Genomic DNA, 23,700 nt, shown 5'->3' with positions numbered 1-23,700 from the left:
CGGCAAAAGATTCACTTCTCCAACCGGTCTCGCAGATGTTGGATTGCATATTGCAACCGATGGTTTGTGGACAACCTACATTCCTCAAGGACACTTCAACATTTCTGCAAAGACTAGCAGATTTAATGATATTCCATCACACACGCTACTATGCTGCTTGGATATCTGCAGTTTATACACTTCTATCCCACATGTTGATGGCATGCTAGCCATGGAAACAATTTTGGATATCAATTTGCCTAAATCTATATTTGATCAAGGTCTATTTTTACAACTATTAGAGTTAACATTATGTAGAAACTATTTTCTGCATGACGGTGGGTTTTACTTGCAGCTACGAGGGTGTGCCATGGGTTCGTCCATGGCACCCTCGTATGCTAATGTTTTTATGTTTGAACAAGAACAGTAGTTGTTCTTCCAGGATGTAGAGGTGCGGAAAGATATTCTGTGGTACATTGACAATATTTTTCTTCTGTGGGCCGGGGGTACTGACAGATTTATTCACCTGATGGAGATGATTAACAATTCAGATTCTCCAATTAAGTTCACTTTTGTATACCATGGGTCTGAATTAAATTTCCTAGATGTTACAGTAAAATTGATTAACAAGGCCTTCCAGACGGAGGTTTCAATAAATCTACTGATAGAAATACTTTTCTATCAGCTTCCAGTCACCACCCAGAACCCCTTAAGAAGGATCTCCCGCTATCTCAGATGATGCGGATAGCTCGCATCACCAGCGATTCGAGCACGGTACCTGGGGAATTAGACACTCTTATCGGGAAGTTTATCTCCAGGGGTATGATCCTAGAACGTTAAGGGAGCAGAAAATACAAGTGTTGGGCATGTCCCGGAGAGATTTGCTGTGTCCCACGAAGAGGGACTCTTCTAAAATTATCCCGTGGACCAGTGATTTCACTACAGCTAGTCCCATTATTAGGAGAGCCACACAGGCATTCTTTATTAAATAGTCATTAGTATATTTGTTTCACTATTATATTTTAATATACAATACTTGTCTACCCTCCTGCATTGTGCCCACTTCTGTTGTGAAGTGAGAGAGATGGGGTCTGATGAAGTAACTCGCTGTGAATTGCATCAGCGACTCACTATGCCATTCCCCCCACAGTAGACCTAGCTGCACTGAGAAGAGGTAGGAACCTTAGGGACAGATTAGTGAAGACGGACATTACGGGCAAAGCGGTTCCATTAATAGCGAATGTATATAGAAAACAACCTGGATGTTATAGGTGTAGTAATTGCACAACGTGCTCTTATCTCACCACATGTCAATCTTTTGAACATCTACATGTAAACAAGATTTTTGACATAAGGTATGTCCTCACTTGTTCTACTGAACTTGTCATATACATTATTGTATGCCCGTGTAAATTGTACTTTGTGGGCCAAACAGCAAGTACATTTTCAGACCGAATGGCAGCACACAGGTCTGCGATTAGGCTGTCATTACAAGGGAGGACCATGCTCTGATGTTTTTAATGTATTTTGAATGTTTTTTTGAGTGTGGTTTTTCTTATGGGGATGCTGTACCCACACTTATTTGTGCTTGTCTCGCTGTGTCCCTAGGTCGGGCCGCCGGGGGCGTAGCCTGCTGATAACTGTTGAACGCAGGCTCCTAAGTCGGTGGAACGCATGCTGTGGTTCCTATGACAACATAGTCTGCTGTTTCCGGAAGTGCGGCGGTCATGTGCTTCCGGCGGGTGGTACCCGATGGACGGCGGGAGACGCGCACTAGCTGGTGGTGAGGTATATTTGGGGGGGTAAGTGTCTTTATATCACTTGTTTGCTCTATTGTGATTGTTGTGGTCCTGAAGACGGGGCTTCAGGACCCTATACATTATATTTGTTGTCATCTTTGGATATCTCTGAGTGCCGTTCTTTTTGGACATATATATATATATGTATATATATATATATATATATATATATATATATACTAAAAGATATGTTGTTGATAAAAACATCCAGTAGGGTTTATCACCCTTTGATAAAAAAATATACCCCCTTGGTCTGTAAGATCAGTATACTTTACACGGGACACAGAGATGTGACACTGAGGTGTTTGGTCTCTCCTACTTCATGTGTCTGTCTGAAGCTAAAATTCTGACAGTTTTCCTCAAGATGTATTCCAGGGGCTTTCAGACCTCTGAATGGTCAGTCAGCAGTGTTATAATAATTACTCTTACATCCTCTTCATGTGAAACTGCCTTGTCCTGTATTCCTCACTAAGCTGAGCTCTCTTGTTACATTAACACAGCAGCATAAATAGGATGCACAGCAAAATCAATGTCTGAAGCTCCTTAGAAGACAGGGTGTGCCCCAGACTGTCTCTGACTGAAAGCTCATTCAGCAAAAACAGCAAAGGAAAAAGCTATTCCTCCTTCTAGAGAAGTAGAATGATGTTGTGAATGTAAGGCATTTATTTTACAGGCAATTTGAGTTGTGTAAAACAAAACTGCGTTAATAGCTAGAAGAATCTGCAGTATACTTCATATTTACCTACTTTATCTTTCTGTGGGAGAGGCGGAGAGAGGGTGCTCCAGGTGGAAGGGGTGGGAAAGTGGTGCTGTGAATACACAAAGTGATTTGAGGCCCTGCCCATCAATAGATAATATTACATTGTGGGTGGAGCTATGATGACGCATTTCACAGCAAATTGCATCATCAAGCCCCTGTTCTGCCCACTTTACTGAAGGAAGAAGGAACATTGTTGGCAAATATGGACAACATATTACTAAATATGTCATATTTACTGTGCAGAACAGCTGAACAGTTTTTTCACTACAGTAGTTTCCATTCCAGCATTAAATCATGTGAATATTATTGATAGAATACACAATCATTTGCTGGCGGGAATATACTTGCTGTGTTCCTAAGAAAAGTTCTGTGACAATATGCTGCCAACGTTCAGTGCATTGGCTCTAAATGATTACGTTATATCAGTGTCATGGAAACTACTTACTACTACATCAGCAAATTTAAGGTAATTATGACCTGGGTCCTGATTCAGACCTAGGGCTGATTCAGAGATAGATGCCGTGTCCATGTGCCCGCAGTTGGGCGATTTCTTGCTACTGCACATGCGCGAATAGTCCTGGAATTTCTTACTGTGCACTCGCAAACCCAAGTATCCTATGCCATTCGCAATTGCGTACTGTATTACTAACATTTAAGAAGGGATCCGTGATCTATTTCATGGTAAAGACTGGGAGGTGACCTAAAGCGATCGCAAAAGGCGCCATTTCATGGGCGTATTAGGGGAGTGCCACAGGCGTGTCTGGGAGCGCTACTGCATTCCCAATTGCAAATCCACTGCTTCTAAAGCCATGCTTATCTGGATATGAGGAGAGTAGCTAGAGTAGACTCTAGGCTTCCACAAATGTCAATGTTGCGACTAACGTTGTGTCGATGTTGGACTGTTTCCAATCTCCACTGCAAATGTACAGACCACGGACCCTGAAAGTGGGCGTCTTACTGCTTAATTGATTTTAAGTGGTGAAAGTATGATATAGATCACGAGACAGCTGATTTTTGTGGCAGGTTGGATACTTCATTATTGGGGCCCAATAGGCCGTGATAATGAATAGTCCCCATAGTCTAAAATAAGATGTTACATAGTGGAAGATGTATGAATCTCTGGAAAGAGATAAAGTGCAGAGTGATAAACCACCAGCCACTCAGCAACTGTCATGTTACAGGCTGTGTTTGAAAAATGACAGTTGGGAGCTGATTGGCTGGTGGTTTATCACTCTCCACTTTATCACTTTTCAGAGCTTAGTACATCTGGCCCCCAAGGATGTTTTGCACTTTTTACTTCCTCAGTCTTGGGTCACTGTTGTTTTCTAGACAGAGACATGCCCTCAAGTGGCAAGTGCTGGGTTTGCGGCATCACCAGCGCTGGATTAATGGCGGGGCAACAGGGAGCGGTTGCCCCGGGGCCCCCACACACAAGGGGTCCCCACACAGGGTTGGTCTGACACACCGACTGCCAAGAGCAGGTGCCACTACCGGACAGCCACAAGACTGCAGCCATGACACTGCTTCTGAATGCATAGTGCATACAGAGCAGCTCCCAAGTCCCTTAAGTTTGATATCACATCAGTGATGCTTAAGGTACTACGCATCCTGGAGCAGCTGCAGCTCCATCTGGACTCCTGGAAATTATCAGGAGCAGAGCCTGCCACAAAAGGTAAATATTTGGGGGCTTTAATTCTGTGTGTCATACTGGAGGCATAATATTAATACTGGAGGGGGCACTGGGGGACATAATATGTATTACTGAGGGCATTATATTAATTCTGGAGGGGGAACTGAGGTGCATAATATTACTTCAGGTAAGGGGCACTGGGGGGAATAATATTAATACTGGGGGCACTATGTGCATAATTTTAATACTGGGGACATTGTGTGACATAGTGGGGGCATTGTGGGGCATAATATTTAATACTGGGGGCACTGTGGGGCATAATATTAATACTGGTGGGGGCACTGTGGGGCACAATATTTTATACTGGCACAAAATATTAATACCAGAGGGGACAGTGTGGGGCATAATATTAATACTGGGGACTTTTTGTGGCATAGTGGGGGCATTTTGGGGCATAATATTTAATACCAGGGGTAAGGTATTTTTATGTACTGTATATTAATACATATTGTAATTTTTAGGACAGTGAAACAAAGTTGCTCTCTGCTGCAAGTTTGTTTTATTATCAGTAATAATACAACAGTCAAACACAAGCTTCCATAAATTATTGTGGTTTCAAAAAGGAAGACACTATAAGTTATTTACAAACACTGCATTTAAGTACAATATTTACAGCGAATAACAGCAACCAATCATCAATTAGCTTTTAACTCTCTAGTGCGTTACATATGAAAGCAGTGTCTGATTGGCTGATTTTTATCACTTAAAATGCAGTGTTAAGCCGGTTAGACACTGAGATGACAGGCAATCATTCCGACTTTTTAGATGATTTCCTTTGAGCCCAAAACTATCGATATTGAGCGTACATACAGTGCAATCTTGTGGACAATCGAACGATATACCGTATTGTTTGGTCGTATATACGATTTATTGTTGCTCCTGTACACACTAGAACAACCATCATTAGGATCCCAAGAATGGATGGCAAGAAGGTGACGTCAAATCGGACCGACGTATCGCAGGTTGACCAGTTGGTCGTACAGACTTGAAGATGTGCACCATATCGCTGGCGATGTCGTCAGGTTTGATGTGCACATATTGACCGTACATACTGAGTGATGTAAGCGATTCGTCATTACGAAGTGGCAAAATCGGCCCGATACCGCTCTAGTGTGTACCCAGCTTTACTAAATTTGTATGCCAATTGTTTTCACTTATTCGTGCCCTGTAGTGGTAAAAAACAATGAGACACCAACACAAAAGTATCTATAAAATATAGGAAGTTTTCTTTATGTGCAATATAGTAATGTCTGAAAGTTTCTTTTTTGTTTTTTTTACTAACCTTTACTTTATTTACTAATTCACAAATGGTTGGCAACTATGCCTGTGAGCCAAATTAACATATTCTGTGCAAAGCCATAGGACAATTCATTTTCCACTTTTTTGGCAAACACTGTGTAATCAAAAATAGGTAGAAATACAATAAAGAAGCCCTTTCTGCCATATCCCAACCTGACACAAAATACAATTCATCCAAGTTTTACTCAACAAGAATAAGCTGAAATAATTGATTTATCACAACGACTGTCAATTTACAATTTCAAGTTTAGCTTGTCTTTTTGTATTTATAAAATAAAGAAAAAAAACAGCACATATATAAATAAATAACTTCATAACTTTATATTTCCATATTTTAATGGAACAACGTTCCACAGCCATGAGATAAAATTTTTTGGACTTAAGCACCCAAAAGAGAAAATCCTCTATTCACACTTCAGTACATAAGCTAAGCCCTACGTGCCATACTGACTGTTTCTCTGTGCATCTATCCTGATTTAATTCAATATGGTAATGCATTTCTGTACTGCGCTGTGGCTAGACCATTCTCTCGTATAGATTGCTTCCTGTAATGTATGCTAAGTTTTGCAGAGAGTACTTGGGCAAATTCCAATAATCCCTCTTGGGAGCTGACACAATTCCCCTCTGGTCCTACACTGCAGATTGCTCAAACGCCTGTTATCTCGCCTGTTGAGTGAGGCTGTGAATACTTACAATTGTTATTAAGCAGTTATTGTTTTTTGCCTTTACCAGAATTAGTAATTATATTTACATGACATAAAGAAAGATTAGTTCTTCAGGCAGTATGAGTACATTTACGTGTCATTATAAAACACAAATTGGGCCCAAATCATTTTCAAATAATTTTCCCCTTAAAATGAAATGTATATCTGATTTTTTTTTTAAATATCTCTTTATTGGATTTTTTCAAAAACACATAAAATGTCACACAAAGTGCAACCCAATGGACCAACACATTGAATCATAAAAAATAAAAGGTGTTTTCTTCACCTGAGACTGCCAGTCCTGGCTGCGATTAACAGAGTGTGCTTCCAGTGGCGGCTCCAGAGGTGGGGCTGCAGCGCAGTCAAAATTCAAATAGGGTAGCCACACCAACTGCCACCCCAAATGCTGAAAAAACATCACCAGTCGGGACTCACGGGCAGTTGGTGTGGCTCCCCTGTTTGAATTGTGGACTGCGCTGCAGCCACCACTGAAAACCACTACTCTGCCTATCAAGTAGCCGTACCTGGCTTCTAGGGGCTGCAGCCAATGGAGACCCGAAAATAGGGGTTCCAAGCTGACATGATGAAACCCCCTTCATACATTTCAGGTTGAAGAGAAAAATACATGTACACAATGGTAACAGAACATTTTCTGGAAACTGTCCCATACAGGGCAAGGGAAGATAGGGGAGACATTAAACAAGACACGGGGTATCAAGAAGAATTAAATTATTGAAAGTGCAAATACCACACTCAAATAGTTTAAAAATAGGAATTCGAGTAGGTGGATCCAAGAGAGAAATGAAGATATCCCATGGAATGGAATTGTATGACTCCTTTTCCTATATCTGGGAGGGTAGCTTAAATGTCAAAATATAATATATGTAGGAGAAAATGTTTAAGTGATGTCAGTGGGGCCCTCTCCAGACGGTAGGCGTTCCCATGGGAACGCCTCCGTCTGGCAGGCACGCCCCCGGCACGCCCACCAAAGGGGGCGTGCTGTCAATCAACATCGACAGTACGCCCCCTTTGGTGCGAGACCCCGAGCGATGGAAAGCCCGTCGTTCGCCGGGTCTCGCGCATGCGCACGATGGAGCTCCCTCCGTCGTGCGCATGCTCAGTGGGGAACATCGACCCACTTGCGAGCGTACTGCCGCTCACGAGTGGGTCTGAATGACCCCCTAAGTTCCAAAGTTACAGTAATCGCAGATTTTAAAGATTTGTCCCTGAAAACATCTTATTCCTGTTCTTCAATAATGACCGACTGCGCAATGAAATTCCTAATTCTCTACATGCCAGCTGTTATTGTTACAATCCATTCTTATTCTTTAATATTTAAATATTAACATTTATTACAATATAGTATTTAAAATCCCAAAACATACTAATTTAATTAACACATGTACCAAACATGATATGATGGGAATTGTAGTGCACCAGGGTCCACTGACAAGGGCACCGAGAGGGGGAGGGGGCTGAAGGTACTTTTCACCCAGGCTTGACATTGCAATAGGGGCCTGGCGAGCTTTGGAGGCACCAACGGAGACTTATGCCATTCTGCAGCGTGCACTGCATAGTGCTTTCCTATTCCCTATTCCCAGGGGTTAAAGTGGGCAGAAACGGGGTGGAACTGAGTTCCATCACTTCTAATGGTAGGCAGAACTAGTTCCACCACCGCCATGTCCCTGTATAGAAGTCCCACAGACAGAGAGCCACTTTTTTTGGCGGCGGCTGTTGCCAACTCCTCGGTTTCCAGCTCCATATTCCACCTCCTGCCCATGGCCTGCCCCTCCTGTCACTCACTTTGTGGGCCTGATCCTTGCCGGCTCCTTTTGCTGTACAGCGTATGTGACTACATGCTGTCACCGCCGCTGCATAGTGCACTGAGGAGCCACAAAGTGGAGCAAGGGGCAGGGCAGGCATGAAAGTTAGCTGCTGCTGGAGGGACACGGGGGGGATAAGCTGCAGGTGGGAAAGGAGACACAGGGGCAGGGAACTGCTGCTAGAGGTACAATAGGGGGATAATCCGCTGGTGGTAGCGGAGACACAGGGGCAGGGAGCTGATGGTGAGGGACACAGGGGCATGGAGCTGCTGGAAGGACACAAGGAGATAGGCTGGAGAGACACTGGAGGCTGGTGTTTGAGTGAAGATATGGGAATGGCACTGGTGAGATGAAGGGGGGGCTGATGCTTATGAAACACAGGAAGATGGTGCTGAAGAGACAATGGGGGATTGGAATTGGAGAGACTCAGAGGGGATAAAGCTGGTTAGACGCAAGGGGGATGAAGCTGGTGAGATGCAGGGGAGATGGTGCTGATGAGTAGTAAGGGAGGTGGCACTGTAGAGATGCAGGGCGATGACGCTGGAGAGATGTAGGAGGATGCTGTCTTTCCAGTGTAAGTTACACTGCTGATATAGAATTTTTTTTCTTTTTACCTAACATTGTAGACTCAGTTGATGTCAGGAGTGCTATAAAAGCATTTAAAATGTATTTCACATTGTAATAGCCCCCAAACCTTCTGTTTACAGTTTTCACAGTTGTTCTGGCCTCTCAGAGTAGCTCTGCCTAGCGTGGGAGGGGAGGTGGAGTAGACGGACAGGGAGATGAGTTCCACCACCTCTCCAGGACCACTTTAAGCCCTGCCTATTCCCGTATTTGGCCATAGCATGCCCCCTCTATTACCTGGGTCTGAGGTGTATTTCTACGGCCCTGTCCACTGAGACAGTATACTGCGTACCCTGACTCAGCAGTATCTCTGCAAACATTTTTTAAACATTGGCAACTAAACGATGTAATACAAAGTTATTGGCAACTATAGCTGCAAATATACTCACTGAAGGCTGCTACCGCCAACACCAATGTGACAACGATGGAAATCCAGGACACCCATAATGCTTTTTTCCTGTAGCTCTGGGCTTCGTGTGGCTTTAGTTTTGTGCTGCTTTCTAATAAACCTAAACAGGAGCACAAAACATATGTGTTATTCCAGACAAAAGTTGCCATTGTAATTTGTCATGTAATACCTATTAGGTGTATAACATTACAATACATCATGTATATCATTTACAGAGCATTGGTCTTTTTATATTGATACAATTGGACAGTAGTGATGTTATCAGTTACAATCCAGCTCATGTGGCACCATTACTTCAGTATACAGTGAGCCGATGCATGGTGGGTACCGCACACTGAAGAAGTTTCCCTGGGGCTTGGGTACGGGATGCTGGCACTCGAAATCCCAGCAGATAGAATCCCGATGCCGGCATCCTGATAGGTTTAGGATACTGACTCCTGTCGATAAGTATCCTAACTCTACCCCTAAACCTAACCCTCCCTCCACGCAGCATAAACCTAGCCCTCCCCCCGCAGCCTAAACCAAACCTCCCACCAACCCCCCCCAGCCTATACCTAACCTCCCCCTTGCAGCCTATCCCTAACCCTCCCCATAATGCCTAACCCACCCCCTAACTCAACTACTTACCATCGTGATGCTGACGGTCGGGATGCTGGTGCCGGGATTCTGACTAGTGTCATGATTCCGGTGCCAGCTTTGTGATCGCCGGCATCCCAACAGCTGGGATTTAAACTACAACCCCTTTCAAAGCTAAAGCCCCTGTAATGATTTAGAAATGGAGTGATTGCTAAGTTCTTTCTCTTCGGGAGCCAGGTGCACTACTACAGTCTGCTGTCCACGTATATGCAGACGGCCATTCTGGCAAGTGTGGCGGAAAGTAGCCCATATACTAGAATGTCTAAAGATGTCGTTAGCTACCAGAACTAATTTTGCAGACGAAAACTGTGAACCACAGAAAATATCGGTCCAATGTAAATACATCCCAGATATACTTAATATCCCCACCCCTCCTCGAAAATAGGAGTTTTCATGGAATATAAATATTAATTGATAAATTGGCCTTTTAGGCATGAGATACTTCATGGTCTCACCACTTTCTACTTCAATGAAAAGATGAATATGGGTTCTTCTGGTCATAAATGTCTATTCATTAATTTCACACAGATACAATTCTATGATGGGTGAGGGTTTAGAGCATCATAGAGAGGGTTTAAAGCATCATAGCAGGAAAAAATAAAGTAAATTCAGGCCTGTACAACCAATGACTGTTGAGCAAGCTTTCCAGGAAAATAAAATTGCAACAAACTAAAGGCCATGAATATAAAATACACAATAGTAAATACAGAAATATAAAATCAATGCAAAATTCTTATAAATAGTATTATATTTTATTAAAAATGAGACTGTTTGTATTATACATTGATCAAATAGTGTTAGCGCTGCCTGCTGTTGTATAACCAGTAATTAAAGTGTAACATTTTTTGCATACATTTAAATGAATAGGGTTTTCCGGGCCACTGTTTTATTTTCTAGCAATTCTCCCAGTAACATCATGGAGCATGTTCTTTTAAACCAGAGGCCGTAGGCATGGTGGAATCTGTAGTTCTACAGAAGTTCGTATGCCATACATTGTCTAAGCCTGCTTTGATACAAATTACAGTTTATTATTAGTATGTGGCAAATTAGTTTGTGTCAATAGATTTGGAATCAGTTACAGAAAATAAATATCTACAGCAAATACAATTATTTCTTGGAAGAGACTAATTTGTTTTATAGGGAGAAAGAGCATATTCCACGTTCAGGCACATTTATAGTGCAGAGTATAAATCCAAAAATAGACCCAGGTTTCCGCCTCCTCCACAGCCCATCTGTATCTATGTCTGCCGCTTTCTATTACTGTGGCTACTTCATATACTACTGTATTTCTCTATCAGACATACATATTAAAAATATCCCCCTTCCAGGCTCTGCTGGTTCCTATAGGGAATATACAGGTGCCAGTCCCATCTATTTTATTTTCCAGCTGTTATGTGAGCCAGAGTCTCAGCCATATGGTCGTCAGTTGCCTTTGTTCTCCCTTTTTAATCCCTTGTAAACCGCTTGATAAATCCCTATGCTACATGGGGTCTGATTCATCCACTGACAATCAATAACTATATTTAGTGAAAGGACTTGTGACGACATTAACCATTAATTTCACTCACATATGCAAAAACACAGAAAGCAGTAGATTGCTCTGCACAATATCAGCAGTGAAAGGGTCAAGTACTAACCACAAAAATCTCAACACAGTATACAGTAAGAATTTGTGTTATTGAATATTATATAGGCTGCAACATAGAAGAAATGTGTCATTATAAATTAAAATGTATGGCTATAGAGGTCAGCGTCAATGTGACTAATATCAGTCTGTTTGTCTCTACAGTATCTAAATCATATCTATCTATCTATCTATCTATCTATCTATCTATCTATCTATTTATCTATCTAGCTATCTATCTATCTATTTCATGTTTATTTTATCTGGCTATATATCATTTGTCTATCTCATATCTGTCTATCTCATGTTTATTTTATCTATCTATAAATCATTTATCTATCTATCTATCTATCTATCTATCTATCTATCTATCTATATGTCTGTCTATCTGTCTGTCTGTCTGTCTATATAAAAGCAATGCAACATTGTTACATAGTAATATATTTATATTTGTATTCAAAATTAAACCATTTCTATCACATATTAGTCCAGCTCACAAAGATCAATATGTGAATATCTATTAATAACCTTACTCAGATCCTCAATCTTAATGTCGTTTAGTTAACTCATCATGTGAGCCCTACAATGTCGCTGCTTTGATTTTATGCTTTCCACATCTCACTCTGCCTTAAATTATTCATTATGTCCTTGAAGCATGTGAATCACTGAAAGCACCTACCCTCTCACACACACATACATAACACACATGTGCGCACATCTGCAAACACACATAAATACACACACAAACACAGATAATACACATACATACCTACATACATACATGCATACACACGTACGTACATACATACATGCTTACACAAACACAGATAACACACTCATAAATGCACACATACACAAATGCACTCATACACACCCCTGGCTGAGGCTGCCGCCTTGCACATGTCACACTTAAATGTCAATGACAGATCACAGATAGACAACAGTGAGTTATACTTTGTCACTTCTGAGTTAAGTCATCACTGTGGTGAAATGATCCATGCAATGTTAAATACATTCATGACAATAAGTGACTTGTGTAAACTCCATCTCTCATGGAATGTTGTCACTCTCATGCAGTTGTCAAAAATGGGAATCAGGAATCTGCACACTTCTAAGATTTTAAACTTTTATTTATACTAATATAAAATTTTTAAATGATATCCACAACTTATACGGATTGTAAAGGAACAAGTCATGAACTTACCAAATTAAATTTAGAATGGCTTGGTGATTGGTGTGAGTCTGTCCCAGGGCACGTACACACAGCTATTGATAAACAATGCTTGTTAAAACCATAGACACTTTGGCCCTCATTCAGAGCCGCTCGTTAGCGGCAGTACGCTCGTTCCGAGCGATGTTTGCACATCTGCGCATGCGTACGGTTTTTAGTACGCATGCGCGAACCAGTCAGTGTGGCCGAAAATCGTTTGTACGCTATATAGCGAGTGCCTGCTATTTTGAGTGACAGAATGAGGCGTATGTGGGTGGTAACAGGGGAAGGTGCTTGAAAATGGGGAGTGGAGATCCGAACGCAGGCGTGCTTAAAGGTCAAAACGGGCGTTTTATGGGTGTGTATATTTAAAACAGCAGCGTCATTGACCACGTCACTGGGTTATTTTAGAGCCAGAACTGCTCGCAAATTTGTGGTAGCAAACACCAACCACAAGAATAGCGAGCAGTTCATACGCTGGTCGATGTCCTCGATTAATCTAATAAATAGCGGACATGACGTATGGTGTGAGCGGCCAGGGGGCGTGTTTATCAAATAAACGAGCGTATGTTTTGCTCGCTCGTTCAGACTTAGAGGTGTGAACAGACTGCAATGTGCGTACGGATCATTTGAATAGCCACCCCTTGTTTTTAAACGAACGACCGCAAATAGCGAACGGCTCTGAATGAGGGCCTTTGTCATTATTTTTAACAAAGTACTAGAAACATGTTCTCAATGCCTCCCTGCAGCATACTGTGCTCTGGGCCTGATTCAGAGCTGTACACAAACCCGATGGTTTGCATACAACTCTGATTTTTGATGATTGGCATGATTCACCTGCAGCGTCCATTTGGGGGTGGGGACAGAGTGGCACTTCCTGCATTCCCAGAAAAGGAGGCGTGTCGAACCAGTTTTCCTGGGAGTGCAACGGCCAGTGTCTGCATCTTGCGACACAGATTTCCTGGCCTCACAAGCAGGTAGGAGGTGGCCATTCTGAGTAGGCTTTGGCTTTATCAGATGGACGATGCCACAAACATCGCGTTCGGACACAGGCATCGGATCTGAGATGCTGGCAGGAGGCGCCTTTTTCTTTCAGATGCCTCCTGCAACATTAGTATATATGCACAGAGCAGCTGCGTCTGTACATAAGCGTACATCTCTGAATCAGGTTCTATGCATTTAATTAGCGCTGCAATAAATCTCCATTATAGTGTACCAAGTGCTAGCACAAGTGTACAGTTATCTGGGAACTGTGTACAGGTCCATTATTTTACAGGATTTTTACGATTATCGGAATTAATGTGCATTTCATAGGTTTTAAGAATCCACATTGAATGCCTGATGTTAACGCAAATGAATATACAGCATTATTGAGTTATTTCATTTATTACCGTACTTAGGATGCAGTCTCCATAAGCCTACAATAAAATGTCAATCAGTGAGGTATTAATAGACAACAATACCGAAAATTCAAGTTTACTTATATAAAAGATCAATTACCATTCCTGGAGCTATATTAGATAAAGCTGCATATTTGCAGAGGGTCCTAGAGGGGGGGAGAGAGTGGGTAGTAATTACTGCTGTTGGAGTGGCCTAGCTGCTGAGGGGGACAAATGTCTCATTTTGCAGCATGCTGACGCTGCATAGTCTTTTTCAGTTGTTTTTTTGGAGGGGGCGTTACCATGTCTCCCAGATTTGTCCACGGCGCCCGTACCCGGGTCCCGCTGATGTCTCCATGGCCCTGCTTATTAGGAGGAAGATATTATCCAGTCAGGTAACCAAATTGAAGCCTTTCCCCTGCCTCCCTGTCTCCCATGACTGATAACATAGAGCAATAATTTTTACTCAGCACCACAGAAATAGGCCGGTGCAGAGTTTAATGCAAGTCCGTTTGCAGAACTTATCTTTCATGTCTTTGCGGTGTGCATGTGCCAGAACCAGGCATATTCAACTAAGGGACTGGCAGAGATGAATGCAAACCAAATACATCTCCATTTGCCGCTAAAGGGGTGTAACAGGGTTATATTGCGGAGTTCTCACATAGGCTAAGTTCGGTAAGTTAGAGGTATATTTACTAAAGTGCGGGTTTTTGGAAGTGGAGTTGTTGCCTATAGCTACCAGTCAGATTATACTTACCAATTATCTAGCACCTTCTGGAAGATAATGCCTTCTAAAGCACAGCCGAGCATAGGGACGCCCACTGCTGCCTTCTAATAGCCTTCTTACAACTACAACAGCGTAAACATCTGTAACATTGATGCAGATTGGGCAGCATATGCAACAAGTCTGACCAGCCGCAAACACTGCAGCTCTCATGACATGCAGAGAGCTCTCATGCTGCGCAGGAGATTGCAATGGCTATTTATGCATGACCATGAAATGGCGTTTAAGCAATCAGACAAATCTGCGTTTGCCTAGCCACTCCGTTACCTCCCACAAACGCTGACTACCTGTCACTCACTTTGTGAGTGGATCCTCTGTGCGGACGTGATCGCAAAACAATCCGTGTGCTGCACAGTACGGCTTACATGCATGTGCAATGGCGAACAATCACTCCATCTGCATAAAAATCGGCATTGCATACATCTCTGAATCAGGCCCTATGCAGTGATGTGCAGGAACATAAATATGCCTATTATTAGATGTATCTCTTGCACCTAGAATAGGCCTGGTGTAAGTAGTAAGTACACACTATTAATGGTGATGGCTATAACACCAAGGGGTATATTTACTAAAGTCCGAGTTTTTAGAAGAAGGAGATGTTGCCCATAGCAACCAATCATATACTAGCTATTATCTTCTAGAAGGTATTAGATAAATGATAAGTAGAGTTTGGTTTCTATGGGCAACATCTCAACTTCTAAAAACCAACACTTTAGTAAATATACCCCCAAGAGTAACGATAGGGGCAGCCTGGCCATAAGGGTGCATACTAATCCCCATGTGGGCAAATACATGCACTGAGCTCCATGCATGTAATGCAGGAGCAATTATGGCTAGCCTCAGTTCAGCTATGTATTACCCCCAAATCTTAAAACCATGTGAAATCTCTCAACTCTGTGAAAGTATGGAAACCTTTATATTTATCTGTGAATTTTATTAGCAGCTTCTTAAGGAAAGGCAATTTGTGTTTAAGGTTTACTGGCCTTTTAATAGGATAAGTCACTCTTGTGTTGCACCTCCACTTTGCTTAGTGCCTTATTGTACTGCACCATGCAACATCAGGAAGGATCAGTGGTCACATATTGGAGATCTGACACACTATGTAGCTAAGCGCAGGTCACATATTGGAGATCTGACACATTATGTAGCTAAGCACAGGACACATATTGGAGATCTGACACATTATGTAGCTAAGCGCAGGTCACATATTGGAGATCTGACATATTATGTAGCTAAGCGCAGGTCATATATTGGAGATCTGACACATTATATAGCTGAGCACAGGTCACATAATGGAGATCTGACACACTATGTAGCTAAGCGCAGGTCATATATTGGAGATCTGACACATTATGTAGCTAAGCGCAGGTCATATATTGGAGATCTGACACATTATGTAGCTGAGCACAGGTCACATATTGGAGATCTGACACATTATGTAGCTAAGCACAGGTTACATATTGGAGATCTGACACATTATGTAGCTGAGCACAGGTCACATATTGGAGATCTGACACATTATGTAGCTAATCACATATCACATTTTAGAGATCTAACACTATGGGGTCTATGTACTAAGCAGTGATAAGTGACAGAGTGAAAAGTGATAAGTCTGTGATAAGTGCCAGCCAATCAGCTTCCAACTGTCATTTTTCAAACACAGCCTGTGAGATGACAGTTGGAAGCTGATTGGCTGCACTTATCACAGACATCACTTTTCACTCTCACTTATCACTGCTTAGTACATAGACCCCTATGTAACTGAGCACAGGTCAAATATCAGAGACCTGACACACTATATAGCTGATCACAAGTCACATATTGGAGATATGACACTATGTAGCTGAGCACAGGTCACATATTGGAGATCTGACACTATATAGCTGATCACTGGTCACATATTAGAGATATGACACTATGTAGCTGATCACAGGTCACATATTGGAGATATGACACACTATGTAGCTGATCACAGGTCACATATTGGAGATATGACACATTATGTAGCTGAGCACAGGTCACATATTGGAGATCTGACACATTATGTAGCTGAGCACAGGTCACATATTGGAGATCTGACACATTACGTAGCTAATCACATATCACATTTTAGAGATCTAACACACTATGTAGCTGAGCACAGGTCACATATTGGAGATATGACACTATGTAGCTGAGCACAGGTCCTATATTAGAGATATGACACTATATAGCTGATCACTGGTCACATATTGGAGATATGACACACTATATAGCTGGGCACAGGTCACATATTGGAGATCTGACACTATATAGCTGATCACTGGTCACATATTGGAGATCTGACACTATATAGCTGATCACTGGTCACATATTGGAGATCTGACACTATATAGCTGATCACTGGTCACATATTAGAGATATGACACACTATATAGCTGGGCACAGGTCACATATTGGAGATCTGACACATTACGTAGCTAATCACATATCACATATTAGAGATCTAACACACTATGTAGCTGATCACTGGTCACATATTGGAGATATGACACTATGTAGCTGAGCACAGGTCACATATTGGAGATCTGACACTATATAGCTGATCACTGGTCACATATTAGAGATATGACACACTATATAGCTGGGCACAGGTCACATATTGGAGATCTGACACACTATGTAGCTGAGCACAGGTCATATATTGGAGATCTGAGACTATATAGCTGATCACTGGTCACATATTAGACATATGACACACTATGTATCTGAGCACAGGTCACATATTGGATATATGACACACTATGTATCTGAGCACAGGTCACATATTAGAGATATGACACACTATGTAGCTGAGCACAGGTCACATATTAGAGATATGACACTATGTAGCTGAGCACAGGTCACGTCACATATTGGAGATCTGACACTATATAGCTGATCACAGGTCACATAATAGAGATATGACACTATGTAGCTGAGCACAGGTCACATATTGGAGATCTGACACTATATAGCTGATCACTGGTCACATAATAGAGATATGACACACTATGTAGCTGAGCACAGGTCACATAATAGAGATATGACACTATGTAGCTGAGCACAGGTCACATATTGGAGATCTGACACTATATAGCTGAGCACAGGTCACATAATAGAGATATGACACTATATAGCTGAGCACAGGTCACATATTGGAGATCTGACACTATGTAGCTGAGCACAGGTCACATATTGGAGATCTGACACTATATAGCTGAGCACAGGTCACATAATAGAGATATGACACTATATAGCTGATCACTGGTCACATAATAGAGATATGACACACTATGTAGCTGAGCACAGGTCACATATTGGAGATATGACACACAATGTAGCTGAGCACAGGTCACATATTAGAGATATGACACTATGTAGCTGAGCACAGGTCACATATTGGAGATCTGACACTATATAGCTGATCACTGGTCACATAATAGAGATATGACACACTATGTAGCTGAGCACAGGTCACATATTGGAGATCTGACACTATATAGCTGATCACTGGTCACATAATAGAGATATGACACACTATGTAGCTGAGCACAGGTCACATATTGGAGATCTGACACTATATAGCTGATCACTGGTCACATAATAGAGATATGACACTATGTAGCAGAGCACAGATCACATATTAGAGATATGACACACTATGTATCTGAGCACAGGTCACATATTGAAGATATGACACACTATGTAGCTGAGCACATGTCACGTTTTGGAGATCTGACACTATGTAGATAATCACAGATTACATATTGGAAATCTGACACTATATAACTGATCACTGGTCACATATTAGAGATATGACACTGTAGCTGAGCACAGGTTTAATATTAGAGATCTAACACACTATATAGCTAATCACAGATCACATATTGGAGATATGACACACTATGTAGATGAGCACAGGTCTAATATTATAGACCTGACACACTATGTAGATAATCACAGGTCACATATTAGAGATCTAACACACTATATAGCTAATCACAGATCACATATTGGAGATATGACACACTATATAGCTGATCACAGGTCACATACTAGAGATCTAACACACTATATAGCTAATCACAGATCACATATTGGAAATATGACACACTATATAGCTAATCACAGATCACATATTAGAGATATGACACTGTAGCTGAGCACAGGTTTAATATTAGAGATCTAACACACTATATAGCTAATCACAGATCACATATTGGAGATATGACACACTATGTAGATAATCACAGGTCACATATTGGATATATGACACACTATATAGCTGATCACTGGTCACATAGTGGAGATATGACACACATGTAGCTAATCACAGTTCACATTTTGGAGATACTGTATGACACTATGAAGCTGATCACAGGTCACATAGTGGAGATTTCACACTGTATAACTGAATACAGGTCACATATTGTCGATCTGACACACTATGTAACTGATCACAGGTCACATATTGGGAATCTGAAACTTTGTAGCTGATCACGTCACAAATTGGCGATCTGGGGTAAAGCAGCTGATGAAAGGTTACAGAATTATCTGACTGTATGGAGCTGATAACAGGTCACATATCGGAGATCTGACACAGCTGATAACAGGTCAAGTATTTGAGATCTGACACATGTACTGTAGTTGATCACAGGTTATATATGAGAGAAAACTCTATTATTGACCTATAGTGGTCCCGTCTTATAATAAAGGTTAATATATTATACTACATCAGAGACTGCATTGATCAGAAGAGACATATTGGAGATTTACACTACAGTATGTAGTGATAACAGGTCGTATACTGGGGATCTGACACATATAGGATACAAAATGTGTATTTTCGGAAATATTAATATAGCAGAACATCACACACTACACTGATCTAGCTGTGTTTAAATAACTTGCACTCAGTACACACCTGCACCCCCAAACTTATTTCTGTATTTTTAGGGGTCCCTAAGCCTAAGTCTATGTAAATAAGTTGCTGGGACTCACCCACCTCTATTTTCCACAAAGTCACTGAACTGGCCACTTTCACTCATCTTCATCTGCTGATCCAGGTCCATTTGGATGGGTACCTCCAGACTCTTGTTGGGTGCCTGCTCCGGGCGTCCTGGGGATTTTTGCCCATTACAGGACGGCTGTACAATGCTGGGGTCCGGGGTATAGCAGAGCTCTGTATCAAACGGGTCCATGATGAGTGAGAGGAGGAATGTAGCACCCAGACGAAAGGTCCTGATGGCAGGGAGAGTGGGACTGCTGTTCTGCGTGCACTGGATACTGGATCACTAGTGCAATCTCAGTGCTGTCTCATGACATCCAGAGAGAGCTGCAGCCAGCCTGGGAGAGGACAGTAACACACAGGGTCTAATTAAATCCTGCTCCTGCCTCCCAGCCTCCACTGAAAACAGGCTGCAGGAGCAGCATCACTCAGCAGTGCAGGGGGAGAGGCAGGTGACTCCATCAATAGAGCATAGATGCAGTCTGGGTCCTCAGCTTGGGGAACACACACACAGGTAGTGGGGCACAGCTGGAATTCAGGGATGAAGGATCAGAAACCCAACAATCCCCCACCAAGAATTGAGCATCCCACTAAGGGGCAGTTGTTGGATGTTTGGATGCTATTCATTCCCCTGTATGGAGTCAGGGTGGGATTATTTCTGATATAGGAGAGAGAGATTGTACCCTCTAATAATATATGCAGGTTATTAGATCATTATGTACAAATAAATTAGAGCATTGTTTGTGTATCCAAGCAGATTGCCCTCAGTCACCATAGACAGGTGGTATGCCTTAATTACAGAGAGTATCCCCTCCCCCCTTTCATTAGTGAAGTTTATACTGGCTTGATTATATATACAGTTATGTATCAGAGCATATTAATATTGTACACATGGGTTTTAACTTTACCAGCAAATCAGTTAACTGCATTTCAGTTAATTGTGAATTTTATTTTTAGAACAGAATTAGTAGTGCCCATGGGATGTCACAAACATTGTTTTATCCCTTGTAAACAGACTTCCTGTAAGGAATTAGCTGCAGAAACAGTTCTCTCAGCATTGAAGAAGATAAGGAGGTATTCCGCAAATGAGGATCCGAGATTGTGGATGCAACAAATTTATATGCCAGACTGCTGTACAGTCACTGCTTAGTTTAGCTTTCTCATATAATCAATGAAATTCATATATATAATAAATGTGTATATATATATATATATATATATATATATATATGGGCTTGCTGTGCTAAGTTCAATACATATAAAGTGTGTCAGGGGATTTTGTTGTGCACTGGTCGATGTTAAGTACAAATACAAATTTATTACATTTATGTTAATTTTCTTTTACTCATCTTCATCTGTTTTTCAAGGACATCCATTGCTGCTTAGGTAGTCCTTTGGAGAAAAATAAAATTCACATCTATTTTAGTAAATACATTGTGGTATGTCAGTGAACAGGGGACTCCTACAAATCATTTATGAACAAGGAAAAGTTAGCATCTCTTTTTGACACGTTATACGCCTATTTAGCATGGTTTGGTGTGTCTAAAATGTTGTTCCTTCTTGTGGAAAATGCTGGGCACATTGGGGAGTCACTTATGTGAGGTATCTGTAGTAATATGCCTGACTCTTTTCCCCAATACACAAATAAATTAGATTTTTCTCTGGTGGACAAAATATTCAAATAAACACCATCAATTGACGACTTGTCTACTCCCCCCGGAATGTCTGGGATATTCTTAAATTTCCCAATAGAGTACACCATCCTTCTGGATCCCAAACAATTCTCCCATGCATACCTCCTAACATGACCCATTCCAGGAGGGACAAACTGCTCTGTTCCTGGACTTCCTTCATACTTAATGGTTGCTGTTACCTGTGTTGAACTAGTTCATTGATAAGATAGGTGTTTCAACAAAGGTGATGGCAATCATAAATGAAGAGGGAAGTAGAGGAAGAGAGCATTATGTAGCTCCTGAAATGGGTTTTGTTGGGAGGTTTGCCAATGAAATGGATAGCTTGGTAGCTTAATGACATGAGTCATGGCAAATCGTATCAACATGACCCCACCCCCTGATTTTCCATTGCACAAATCATGGCACTCAGCATTGGGAAGTCGTGATTTGAAGCACCACATCCCCCATCTCCAAGTGTGCCCATTTAAGAGGTTGTTACTCAAAATTAATACTTTTTACCCATTCTAATTTCTCATAGATAGCAGTTATTGGGTGCCATCTATTATATACTCGTATCACATGATGCCTTATGTGACATCATGTGCATCTGATACAGGAAAGTGCATTTATGTGTGCATGTAATGTTGAAAGAGAAGTGCGCTACTGCACAGACTCCATATTCCTGTCCCTCCATGGAGGCTTCATTCCCTGTACCAAGATGGCCATCATAGTTTGTACTGTGCATGCTCGGGGCCATCTTGCCGCCATGTGGAGTGACATGGTGGGAGGAGGACGTCTCCTACTTAGTTCATGAGAGATCCGGCTATTACCTGCATAAAAGGCTGTTCCAATATGCTGTAGTGCAACCCACCACAAGTGTCATACACTCACTGGCTGATGAGCTGTATAAAACCCTGCTCCGCTCAAGTTCGCTCCAGTGCCAATGTGTATGTAACACTGTATCTGATATTTATATATAGACCAACACCACTGGTTAAGTAACTGGGCAGTTCATGGTTTGAGTGATATGCTGGTGTCTGCCTAACTAAGAAAAAGTAAAATCTGGAATTAATGAAGAGAGCGGTCCAATGTAATAGTGGGCAGGCATTGTGATGTTTTTATTTTTGTCATAATAGGCATTACTATCACAGACCTCAGTTACTTAAACTGTTGCTTCTGCAGGGATGTACATAAAATAGTAAGAGCTCACCATTGTATATGCATTGTGGACAAATAGGTTAATTTGCACTTTAAAAAATAGTCTAAACAACTTAGGCCCTGATTCAGAGCCGGACGCTCTGACCAGAGAGCTCGCTCTGAATCAGGGCCCACCTCCATAAATATGGAGCGTCCTCCTGGACGCTCGTATAGCTGTGGGTCACCACCCACAGCATATACGAGCGTGCAGGATGATGGTCGCGATGGTCTTGACCATCGCGACCATCGCCACTGCGAGCAGAAGCCTGCGGTTGAGTTTCTCAACCGCAAGGCCAGGAGTGATTTTGGCTCTATCAGAGCCAAAATCACTCCCACTGACATCACTAGTGATGTCAGTGGGGCCGGCTTCTGACGGTAGGCGTTCCCTTGGGAACGCCTCCGTCTGGCAGGCATGCCCCCGGCACGCCTACCAAAGGGGGCGTGCTGTCAATCAACATCGACAGCACGCCCCTTTTGATCAGACACTACGAGCGAAGGAAAGTCCTTCGCTCGTCGCGTCTCGCGCATGCGCACGACGGAGCTCCTTCCGTCGTGCGCATGCGCAGTGCAGACCATCGACCCACTTGCGAGCGGACAGCCGCTCGTGAGTGGGTCTGAATCAGGGCCTTAATTTTCCTTGCTAAAACTACACCTAGTGATTATATTATTAAATATATACCTCTGGTGCCCAAAATCCCCCATGGGTGCTGAAAACCATTTTACATCTTTGCTGTCACAGAGTAATAAAATGAGTGTACAGTATGTTGGATGGTTTGATGGCAATGGTGTCTTGTGTTTCTATTAATGGGGGACCACAAATAGAGAAAGTTGGTTGAGGGAGATTTGAGGGTGGATTGTGGTCATGGACTGTACAAGTGCAACTGGGGTCTGTGCATGTGCGAGAGTTAACCATCCAAGATTTCCAACCAATGGTTAGAAGCCATTGACCATCAATGGTAGAACCGATGATGGCCAATCCTAGGGTATAGTTTGTACAATGCACTAGGCTGCTAGCAGAGAGATTGGGTGGAATTAGTTCTGAAAGTAGCAGAACAGACCAATCGTGTGTGCGTCTTCTGTA

At 42.0% G+C, this 23,700-nt stretch overlaps 1 protein-coding gene across 1 annotated transcript in view; it reads right to left on the bottom strand.

Moving 5' to 3' along the window:
- The window catches only part of TMEM163 (transmembrane protein 163), a 310,556-nt gene extending 290,390 nt beyond the window's left edge, over positions 1-20,166 (bottom strand). The window contains exons 1-2 of the mRNA XM_088472398.1: positions 19,747-20,166; positions 9,068-9,187 (exon numbers count right to left, since the gene is read on the bottom strand). Coding sequence (XP_088328524.1) covers positions 9,068-9,187; positions 19,747-19,942 — 316 coding nt within the window. The 5' untranslated portion in view covers positions 19,943-20,166. The remainder of the gene's footprint in view (positions 1-9,067; positions 9,188-19,746) is intronic.
- Positions 20,167-23,700: the final 3,534 nt, after the last annotated feature.

The sequence above is a fragment of the Taudactylus pleione genome, unplaced genomic scaffold (assembly GCF_031769625.1).
Source record: "Taudactylus pleione unplaced genomic scaffold, aTauple2 ptg000122l, whole genome shotgun sequence".
Lineage (NCBI taxonomy): Eukaryota > Metazoa > Chordata > Amphibia > Anura > Myobatrachidae > Taudactylus > Taudactylus pleione.
The sequence above is the reverse complement of the archived record's forward strand: the minus strand, read 5'-3'. Positions and strand labels throughout refer to the sequence as shown.